The sequence below is a fragment of the Lepidochelys olivacea genome (assembly GCF_965140295.1).
Source record: "Lepidochelys olivacea isolate rLepOli2 genome assembly, chromosome: 26".
NCBI lineage: Eukaryota > Metazoa > Chordata > Testudines > Cheloniidae > Lepidochelys > Lepidochelys olivacea.
In genome coordinates, this window is record NC_140436.1 from 3,486,517 (window position 1) to 3,498,531 (window position 12,015).

Here is a 12,015-nt window from a genome sequence, read left to right on the forward strand (position 1 = left end):
AACCAGACCCCCTATTCTGTTAGGATCCCAGTAGGAGGCAGTCCCTGCCCCAAACAACTTAAAGTCTAAATGGACAAGACAGACAAAGAATAGGAGAAAGGATTCATTATTTCCAAGGGTATGTCTACACTGCACAGTGAAACTGGGCTCTTACCTCCGTTTTAATCATAACACCCCCTCCTCCCTGAAATCCACACAGCAAAGCCTCTGACCCAGGTTTGGAGGTCCCTAAAGCCCAGGTTAACTGATCCTGCTGGACAGGGGGAGGGGGTTTGTTAAAGCCCAGGCTCCACTGTAACTTGGACTGGAATCCGCCTGCACTGTAGTGAAGATGCAGGGAAAAATCACTCATGTGCTGATAGTCCTCCAATGCGCTTCCCACAATTCCCCCAGCCATTGATACAATTGCCTGGGAAAGAATCCTAAAGCATCTCAGCACAAAGAACCACTGGCTGTCTCCCAGCCATACTCAGGCGGGAAGCAGTGAGGACGTACTTATGCAGATATGGCTTTGCAGTGAGGATGCTCACACCTGCATGCCAGTCACCTAGGTGTAACTGTAGATGTAGCCTATATTACCAACGAGAAACTGAGGCACGGGACAACTAAGTGACTTGTCCAAGGCCATAAAGAGAATCGGTGACAGAGCTGGCATTGAATCCAGATTTCCTGTGTCATCCCTGTCTCCATGTGCCTATTAACTTATTTCACTAGGAGAAATCAGTAGTGGGCTGAGATAATAAATCCCCAGCACTGTCAGGCAAACAACATATTCCTAGCTGCACTAACTCCAACCAGCCACAGTTCCCAGCTGTGTGTGGGTAACTCCAGTGAGGTGGCTTTTTGGTTCAGGGAGCAAAAGCCACCAGATTGCTAGCTTTTTTTTTTTTAAACAGTATGGCTCCTGCTCAGTGTTAGCGGCTTAAGCAGGTTTAAAGAGAGAAAATTAAGCAAGGAGGCAAGAGATGTTTCCCTTTAATTCTCGCTAGGGCCTGAATCAACAGGGTTTTTGTTACTTTCTAAGAAATCAATATCCAGTGCATTTTGCCAGCATCAAAGGAAGTATGGTGTTTTGAGAGCAAGCTTGTCTATTTCTTTCCTCTCAGGGAGCCCTTCAATGCATACGTTATAAAGCCCCAGCAGCCAGCCCCATCCTTGAGGCTCTACGTGACAGACAAAATATTTGAGATCATCATACCTTTGGCTTGGACTCCTTTTAGAGAGATCACCGGTTCCATGGCTGATTTGGCCAGGAGTACTGTGCTTCAAGACTCTGGAACATTTTAAGATGTGGATTTCTTCTTCTTCTAGATTTAGCACAAGACCCACGTTCCAGAGGATTGTATGACTCCAATTCACCACTGACACAGATGATTTGTGATAAGAATTTGTATATTGCACAGATGATGGGGCAAAAAATTGTGGTTTTGTTTTTTAAATGATAGCAATGGAAACAGAGCAGGGGAAAAGATCCAGGCCTGATTCAGAATGTCTTTTAATGTCTACCTTCTCCCCACAGGGACTGACAGAAGGAGGTGATAGTAATGATGAGTAGTCCATTATACTGAACAAACTCTGCCTTAATCAATGCATAAGATGACATGACCCCTGCCCCAGATGGCTTCTTGGAACCACATTAAAGAGCTAATGCAGCCCCTCATTCTTAAGAGGTAGATGCATCTGTTCATTCACCTAACGTAGACAACAAATTAGACTGTGATATCTGAAAACCAGGGAGGGTGGACAGTCTTTTGGATGGGTTTCAGAGTAACAGCCATGTTAGTCTGTATTCGCAAAAAGAAAAAGGAGTACTTGTGGCACCTTAGAGACTAACCAATTTATTTGAGCATAAGCTTTCGTGAGCTACAGCTCACTTCATTGGATGCAGTGAGCTGTAGCTCACGAAAGCTGATGCTCAAATAAATTGGTTAGTCTCTAAGGTGCCACAAGTACTCCTTAGTCTTTTGGATGAAACTTTCCTAGAACTGCTATTGAATCACAAATGATTACACAGAGCAGTCCTTTTGTAAGGAAAAGGGAACAAACATCCTTAACTTGAACCCATAATTTAACCTTTCATCCACTTCTGTATAGTGAGTTGTCCACATGGCTGATGACTTTCACTCAAGAGGTGGCTACTTAATGCATATGGTCAGTAAAGTGATACAGAACTGTAACTCAGTATTAACTCTGCAGAGATTACAGCTCCTTCTGCCATGGGAAACAAGAAACTCGGGCAACAAAAGGGAATCAGGTTTCCTGCATATCAGTACAGGATGCTGCGGCTGCTAAACTAGTCTGTTTTATTCCAGCAAAGCTAAGATGGCTGTATCACTGCTGTCCCAATTATTCAAAAAGGAAACACTGCCTGTATTATAATGGAAAAATAAATCAGTGTTTGCATTTGTTTCATTTTATAGGATTGCATTAAAAAAAAAATGAAAAAGAAAAATCTCCCTATGGTAATTTTCTGGTCCGGTTCTCACCACCCCTGTTTCTGCCCACAAAAATAAAACAGCAGGCAAAATCTGCTACTTGTATTTAATTAACCCATTTTAATTCACTTCTGCAGAATCCTTGCAGATGAAACAGCTGTTTTTTTCCTCCTTCTCTTCACGTATCTTAATCTTTCATTGAAAATGATCAAAATACTATGGCAGCAGATGCGGATGGAATATAAAAGTTCTCACAAAGGAGTTCAGATATCAGAGAAAAGCAGAAAAGGGTTTCAGAAAATATCCCCAGACTTTAAAATTCATGACAGCTCTTTCTCTTGGCTTTTAAAGAAAAACACCTGCAATTATTTAGCTACCTAAGCTCTTGTAACCAAATATTTAACTTTATATGCAATAGTTTTCTTTTTTTATATCACTTCTTTTTTGAAATATTGCCCACTTTTCCTGTACCTATATTCAATATAAAGGGTCTATCACCCCACACAAAGAGAAGAATGACTTTGTTTAGGAATCTGGGACTGAGTACTCCTTTCCTTGGACACAAGAGCCTTCTCCATCTCCACTAATGCTTCACGGCGACAAACCTCTACGAATTGGCCAGTCTTGGACCACTATTCAAGTGTTAAAAATAGGGCTTGAGAGGTACATAAGCCTGCTTCTGGCCCCTCTTTCCAGGGGGTGCATTCCCCTCTCCCTCAAAAAAAAGAGGGCTTGAAATTCACCACCTAAATTATTACTGCAACCTGTCTGTTCAGCTCAGTTTGGAACTTAAATTATGAAAGCACAGTTGAAGGAAGCTAAAGAAACATGCAATAAGTGGGAGCTTATTTAATTACACTGTAAGAATGTTGTTTGGAATGTCCCACTGCATCTTGTACAGTGGTAGTGATGGAAAGACTAATCAATGCAATCCTCACACCTACTGAACTAAAGCAGAGAAATTTGTTGGAGGCCTCAGGCAAAGATTGAAGGGGGGTTGGGTTTCAGAACAGTTCTTGGTAACACAGACTGAGAAAACAGAATTTGCTCTTAATGGTAATGGACCAGATGATAAAATATGAAAACAAGTCAGAAAATTACATGATGAAGTATAAACAGCATCAAGCTACTCTGGAATTAACCAGTTGTGCTCTAGAGTACATGGGTCAGATCCCCTATGCCAATTAACACCAGTTGAGGATCTGGGTCCACATGTGCTGAACTGGGAAAATTAGGACCATTCATCTGAAAAGTCTGTTCTCTAAATGTTTAAATCAAGAGTGGATTTTTTTTATTTTTTTTATTTTTTTTCTAAAATATGTTTTCTAGGTCAAATTGGAATTAATTCATGGAAGTCCTATGGTCAGTGTTATACAGAAGGCCAGACTCAGTGATCACACCGGTCCTTTCTGCTTTTTAATCTCAAAACTATTCAGTTTTAAAAATAATACTTTGTTGGATGAAAAGCAAAAGGGAAGTGCAATCTCAAAGGACTTAGCACTCTCACCACTAGTTCAAGAGAGGTAAATGTAAAAGGGATCTATAGGAACCACTGCACTCATCGCTGAAACGTAGTCATTGCTGGAGTGGAACACAATTGCTACTCAGCAGCATAGACAAACTCTACGAAACAGTCTTAGGACAGTGAGCACACAATACTATATACACTTGAAACTGAAAGGGAAAGTTAGTCAGTAGGATGTAATTACACAGGTTTTAAATCAGGCAGGATGCTGGGTTAACATCCCAATCGTTGCAAGAAGTTGCCATAATATCTTTAATGGCTATAAATGGCAAGGACCTTTGCTGTTAGTCTTCTTTGAAAGGTAAGCCCTGCTACAACAGCAAAGCTTTATCTAGCAACATGTCAGGGCATTGTTTCTACACTAATTCAGAGAGGAAAGTGAGGCATAGGTGACTTGAGCAGGTATAAAAACCTAAACTGCCAACACTGTTCCCTACAGTACCTTAGAGATCTCATATCCAAGTACTAGGCTGACACTGCTTAGCCAGAGATTTGTCAGGATCACAAGATAAAGAATCTCAGTGTAAACAGTAGGAGAAAAAGGAAAGTTATACTCAGCAGAAGTGCAAACAAACCCTTAAATGATACATACTGTGGCTTAGTAGTAGGAGCAAAAGGCTGAATTTAAGATTTTAAGTGTCCTGGGCTTACTGATTTTTATCTTTAATCTTAACATTATTTAATGATAAAATCAAGTTTGCTTAATTTAGAAAAATACACCTCAGTAGTATATATTAACCAGAATTCTTGTGACAAACTCTCTTGAGTAAATACATCACCGGGGAAACTAAGTGACAAGTTATATTTACCCAAGAAGCTAGAGTAACTCTAAGTCAATATATACAGAAAAAGGGGAAGAAAACAACCCACTAACATGCCAGTTTCTCATGTGCATATCAAATACACTCAAATGGAAATATGTGGAAAGGAAAATAACTCTCATGTGCAACAGTGGTGGCACTAAAGGTAGGAAGTGTCTAGCAGTTAGATAACACTTAGCGCTGTTGAAAGTCCAGAAGGCCCTGAGTATTGTCTAAAGATTAGAGAGTAACTTAGAGTCAGGGATGGGTGTGGGTGTTTTTCCCACCCCCACCCCATCTCTCTTCCACCATTATGATTTTAGGCAAGATATTTAGGAACAAGTTTTCAAAAGTGCTTTCATTCTGGGTACCCAATCTAAAACTCCTCAATCCTGATATTTGGAGGTGCTGAGCACCCACATATCCTACATTTATTAAGTTGGGCACCTCAAATTAGTAGACACGTTTGGTCTTATCTTTCCATCATAATTTGTCCACCTTTTGAATGCGTGTAAACTCATCTGCCTTACTAAAAAGCTTTAACTAATGAATGTTTGAGAACCTGGGATGAAACATGCAAAGCACCCTAAGACTAGTGCAGTACCTAAGGTCTGCCAAGTCCCTTCAAGTCACAGATATTCCCTCAAGAATTACCCTGCTGAGACTCAGCTGAGGGACAAGGACCCAAAAGGAACCACACAAGAAAAATAATGCAGTAGCAGGATTATTTGACTTGGAATAAACATCACGTAGAAAGTCAATACTGTAAACTGGGTTCCTGACATAGACCTGATATTATTTTGTTTCACAATTTTGCATTTGAGGTAAAATAAATTTGGGCTCTAAAAATGAAGGATTATCTTGTAATTAGTGACAGTTGAGAGGTAGGGCTAGCACCCTACCCACTTCAAACTTGCCTCCCCTCAAATCCTTGTACTAGCATTGCGACAATATGCTACATTTGTGACCTAAGTGTGCTCACTTCAGTTACTAGACCCTATTAAGTAAAATTTCACTTTGTAACTCTACTGAGTCTCCTGGTTTGAGAACAAAGTTTCCAGACAGTTGTTTTTCAGAGCCCGATGGATTTTGTAGATGTGCAGTGCTAAGTCTGGCAGAAGTTATTTTCTAGGTTCTGCTAAGTTCTGACTGGTAGAGCACTGTGATTCTTTATAACCCACGTTGTGTGAAAAGTTAAAGCCACTGGGAAACAGAAAATGCTTTTTTGGGAACAGCTATCAAAATCTGCTAAAACCATCTGTTTCTCTGGCTGTTTTCCTTCATAACAAAGGGGGAAAACTAATCTGAGGTAAGAGACCCTTGGTCAAATTCTACTTTCACACTGATGTAGATCTGGAGAAACTCCACTGGTTACAATATAGTTACTCCTAGTGTAAGTGATAGCAGAATTCAGACCCTCCCCCATTTCGAATGGCCACCTCGTTTATGAAAAGGTCCAAAAGAGTAGCTAGGTACATTTTATGTCGCAGAGAAAATGGCAGGATATATGTATGATACAACTGTACAAAAAACAGCTGTCTGGACTTACCAAAAGCCTAGTAACAACTTTCCTTTTCCTTCTGTTTCTAATTCTTTAAAGTGATTGTAATGGTGCTGGACTGAAAGCCTGGGAGAACCAAATCCTTTATTTATCCACAAAAGGGAAATAATGCAGGGCAAAAGCACTTCAAACACCCTGCCAAATGCAGCGCAGAAGGACCACACTTCTAATGGTCAAAGAACAGTTCAGTTTCCATGGTCCACTCAATTCTTGCTGGGACAGCGTGACAGTATGTCATCACAGACAGCCAACAAGGGAGCAGACTCTGACAGTGACTTCTAGAACAGAGTTATCTATAAGTTAGGAACTGGACTATCTATGCACTAAGAACTTGAATGAGAACCATTCATTCATTTCACATAGGCCACCGAATCTCCATAGGATGGTGATAACTATTCATCAGCAATGGGAAGAGTCAGACTGATAACCTAGAAGTTCAAGATTTCTTACTAGAAACCCAGTTCCCCTGAGTTATCTAGTCCTTCAACAGAGTTCTCGTAACTGAATGTGTTTTCAGAGTGGTAGCATACGCTATTGCTTACCCTAGTAATTCCTATGAAGTCAATAGTTATAGCAGGGTAAAAGATGGTGGAATGAGGCCCACATAATCCAATAATTGGTACGATGGCGATCAGAAAAGTATTTGCTGGGATTATGCGCTTTTTTGGGGGGGGGGAGGGAATGGTATTGCCATGTGATTTTTATTGGTTTCTCACCTGGACTCCCCTTGACAGATGGTAAGAAACATTTCCCATGAGCTCTCTTCGGGGATAGCTCCATGCGGTATCAGCAAACTGACTCCTACAACAGAACAAGTTTAGAGGTTATTGTTGGACTTCCCAAATTCAAAGCTTCTGTAAATATTTTGGATGTAAAGAAAAACCTCACAAATTGCTTCTGAATGATATATAGCCCCTTGAAATGTATACTACCCTAGCAAAAAGCCTGTTTGAAAATGGTAGTACAGGATGTGCCATTATCAAATTAAGGAAATACATCTTATTAAAATGGTTTGTTTGTACTACAGTATTTCCCAAAGGCCCCTATCAGGATCAGGTCCTCACTTGGCTAGGCTTTATACAAACAGGGAGCAGGCGTCCTGCCATCATATGCAGGAAAGAGCAGACTTTATGTTTTGAAAGAGCAGACTTTGAGGAATTTTTGCACCAGTGAGTGTTGTAGGACAGAGGTTCTCAAACTGTGGTCCGTGGCCCACAAGCTCCATTCAGGTGGTCTGTGGATATTTTCCTCTAAGGTGAGAGGATGAAGGGCCACCCACCTAATTAGTGGAGCCACACAGGCATGGCTCCACTAATTAGGTGCCTGGACCCTGGAGAAGATGCACATGTAAGGTGAGGTTGTGGCCTTGGGGAGAGGGCAGTGGGATGAGAAGAGGGGGTGGGGGGAATTTGGGATGTGAAGGGCTGCAGCGGCCAGAGAAACATGGGACTTCCCCTAGCTCCAGGACTGCAGCTGCTGGGGAGAGACAGCTCTCCTTCCCAGCCCCAGCTCGGGGGCTGCCACAGCAGGGGAGAGAGGGCACATCCATTGCATTAGAAAGGTAAGACTACGGATATTAAAATATGACTTGTGTGCTTTTATTTATAGAACAAAAAATTTTAATTATTGTTAAGGTTTTTTTTTAAATACAGTGCTTTTATCCAAAGCTCTTACAATAGTTAGCTAACAGTACAAACAACATTTGGATAGATCATTAAGTGGTCCGCTGAGACCCTCAGCAATTTTCGAGTGGTCCGTGAAAAAATAAGTTAGAGAACCACTGATGTAGGATGCATGATGACTGAACTCCTCTCTTCATCCCTAGATACAGAAACACTTCTTGCCCACTCTGCCATCAATGCCACCTGCACAGGAGGGACTCCTTTATGGAAATGAGAGGATTTCAGTCTCCTGGGCTCATTCAGACCTTTGCCTCTTTGCTGAGACTGCCAGCAAAGGTTCTGTTTAGTTCCAGTTGTGAGGGTGGTCTCAAACCCATTTCCTAGTGGGGACATAATAAAGCCACTAACTTATTTAACACAGCCATCAGATTCAAACAACTTTCAATCACTTCTGAACTAGGTTTGAATGCAACTCCAGCCACACAAAGGTGAAAGACTCGGTATACCATTAAAAGTCCTCAGAGCCATCTAGTCCCCTAGGGAATGTACTTCTGTCATTGACTTTATTTTTAAAAGCAATGCCCTGTATGGTCAGATGGTATAGCTATTAAGCTTAAAAGAAAGAATCCAAATTTAAAATCTTCAGTAGCTTTTTCCTAGGTATATACAGTCCACTGCAAAGCCAAGGAAGCTCAGCCCAACCCAGCCCCACAGTTCATGTGGAGTTCCTGAGCTTTCTTTTCTCTGTAGCAATTGCTTTGAAGTAAATCTTTTACATCAGCTAACAGATAAGAGCCCACAGAGCACAGTTCTTCTCTTTAATGCATCTTCTTGTTTATGATAAGAAATGAGCTGGTTACGCATGACAAAAAAAATCCTTTGCAAAAATAAAACCTCAGGGTTTCTTCCTCCCCCTCAAATAATGAAGCGCTCACCCTCTCTTTCATCAGAAGAACCAATGCTAGAGTAGAAAAGCATACAACTTGGTGATTATAATTTCAGTGAAGAGATCGCATCCTTCTAATAACATTACCGATGCAGAGTGAGCTGCGCTCCTATAAGTCCAAGAGCTGCTGTACAGTCATGCAGCCCAATACTCATTATGAAATAAGTTATTTGTGCTATCAATTTATGAACATTATTCAGTAACATGCTGGTTATCATTATAGTCTCTTTTACTTGTGCTAAGAATGAGGCACATTAAAAAAACCCTGCTCGGAGCCTCCTGTCAATGAGATTCATTATTAACTAGGTTTTAATATCAATACTAGAGAGGCACAGCCATCATTACACTGGACAGACACCGTGTTTGTCATAATCCCCTAGGTACTGCTCTCCCTGTATTGTTATAGGCACACACTTTGATAGTTAGGGCTCACTTTAGGGCAACCATTTTCCTCCATTCGAATGGGATAGAGAGAAGTTAGCTCTTTTGTGATGTTGAGAAAATCCACACGTGTTTAAGGGGGTGGATTTTCAAAGGCACAAAGTACAGTGTAGGCAGCTAATTACAAGTGAAAGTGGATAGTGGTTAGGTGCCTTCTGGGCTTTGAAATTTCCCAGTTATGAAGCATTTAAAAATGTCCGCCTCTTTTCAGGGTGAACCCCTTTGCACAACAGTGAGTTCTGGTGAAACACACATACACACACCCTTCCTATAGGATAGGAAGAAATTGAAAGGCCAGGACCACATTGTTGGATGTGCACAACAGTATTTGACATTCACAAACTTAAAGTCAAACGTCACTCAGATAGAGCTGGAAATTGAGTCTGAGCTTACTCACAGAGCTCAGAGGTGGCCTGAAATTATCACAGCTTCACCTCAATCAAAGATCCGCTACCATCTTTCAACCCAGAAGGAAAAGCACAGGAATCAGAACACAACGAGTGAATGCAGCTGAATATCTGTGCCATTAAAAAGGGAGCTCCAAGTTATGAAGTAAAAAAGGTAGATTGTTTGTCTAATATCTTGACGCTCTAGGACCTAGAAAAGTCTCTTTTTTGACATGTCACTCCAGCAATTAGCTTTGATTTGGGCAAGGGGAGGGAAACACCTGCTACCTGACAGCCTTTTATTTGATCTGACAACAGAACAACCTGTTCTGAGTTCTCTATTTAGTATTTTTTTGCATAACAAATGCATGCACGATTTTCTTAACCTTTAAAATGAGCTCTCAAAAAGCTGTTGCAGTAAACCAATTATTAAAAATTACATTATCTTATCTGTGCATTCTTCTTTGTCCCCAGGTTATCCACCTAAATATCTATTCATGTTATCAATCTTGTCATCTGTAAAGCTCGTTATAGTTTGCAAAGCTCAATTATTGTTTAAGGTTTCTTTAAGCACCTTTACTCAGTGCTACATTGGCAAACATTTGTCTTTAAGTTGAATCTGCTGGTACTTTTGATCAGGAGAAACTCATAATGGAGAAATCACTTACAAAAACAAACTGGATTTATAGAGATTTTCATTTCTTTTTGTTCATATTCACAACAGCCATTGCAGCTTATGGTTTGATGCTCCTCTTACTTACAATGGTGTAAACTGGAACTTACTCTACTGTGGCCATAATTGAGTTACACCGTTGTAAAGTCAACATAAATGAGGGAGGAAAGAATAGATTCTAGATTCTTTCAATATGTCACCCTTGCATACCTTCAGATAAATAGTGAACCGTTGAGATGATACTGTGATTTGCAATTGTCTGCAAGATTTTATTTCAGCCTAGTGGTAGAGGGGGGAAAAGTAAATTGCATGGACCAAATACACCTTGAATTTATTTGCTTTGTGGGATGAGCATTATTTAAAGTAATATGATGCATAATAAGAATTCCTTTGCCCATCATCACTTTTGATAGCTACACTCCCTTGATATCTTTGTAATGTTCATGCCTGAACATACAAATCCTCCATGGAGAAACAATTGCCTGGAATATATCATGCATTTCTGTAGGCTAAATATTATCACTTTTAATTACATATTACTATCAATCTATTCTAAATATACTATGTTTTTGATGCTTTTTTTTTAAAAGCAGCAATGAAATACGAAGGGGAAGGCTGTAAATGCCATTTCATTCAAATAAACAGTAAGAGACAGGCCTGGATGCACAGAACAAAAGTTGTCAAGTGAAATCAAACTCTAGTCAAAAGTGAATCTCAACTCTAGGATCACTAGAATCCAAAAGGTGCCCAAGCTGGAAAGAGTGGCATCAGGCCAGTTCTGACACACATTCCATTTCACAATACCAAAAGGTGTCGTCAGCACCACATAAATGCACTGGCACAGTGTAATAGGCTGCAGAGATGCAATCTTAATATCCTTTATTTGATTCTAATTTGGTTTCACACAGTGGCTGCAAGTTTAAAAAAACTTCATTTCCTTTTAGCAACTAGCAAGCAGAGCTAAGACGAGAATCTCACGCTAAGTTACAAAGCTCAAAAGTCACAAAGCAAACTTCATCTATTAGTAATGCAAATTTAGCCCCTCCATTTTAAGCGAAGTTCTGATGTTCAACCCAGTACTGAGCTGGCAGTTAACTTGGAAGTGATGTACTCTGGAGATGTCCTTTCACAACAGAGCTAAGTTAGAAGGAAAAAACAACAACCTTGGAAAATCCCAAAAACAAACAACAAACTAATTAGACCCCAACAGGTGTAGCCACACACAGCAGTTTTCATTCAGAACAGTGGCTGTCCTCAAAGGTCTCTCATCATTATGATATCCCACAGGTTTTTCTGTCGCATCATCCTGATATCCATCAATGTTCACTGGGTCAGTCATTGATATAATTAGACCGTGAGGGACAAATTGGAAAGGGGAATCTAAGACCCTGATTCACCAATGAGCTCCTGACAGGAGATCTATGGTGGGATCAAGAACCCGGTAAGAAAAAAAGGGAGTCTTCTACACTGGCATAAGTTTCATACTGAGGAGTCATGAGAAGGTGTTGGATTATAACAGCTCAGACACAATGCTGACTTATCAACATGCAATAAACCCCTATCCCTGAATTTGGCCCTGGCTGTAATCTTATTAAATGATCTGGTAGTAACAACTGTCTTCTGGGT

The 12,015-nt window shown here is 40.5% G+C and overlaps 1 protein-coding gene across 4 annotated transcripts in view; it reads right to left on the minus strand.

Annotated features, from left to right (window-relative positions):
* UNC5D (unc-5 netrin receptor D) overlaps positions 1-12,015 on the minus strand; it is a 287,207-nt gene that overhangs the window by 35,325 nt on the left and 239,867 nt on the right. For all 4 annotated transcript variants that reach the window (XM_084615270.1, XM_084615269.1, XM_084615268.1 and 1 more), the window contains one exon: positions 7,038-7,122. In XM_084615270.1, coding sequence (XP_084471396.1) covers positions 7,038-7,122 — 85 coding nt within the window. The remainder of the gene's footprint in view (positions 1-7,037; positions 7,123-12,015) is intronic.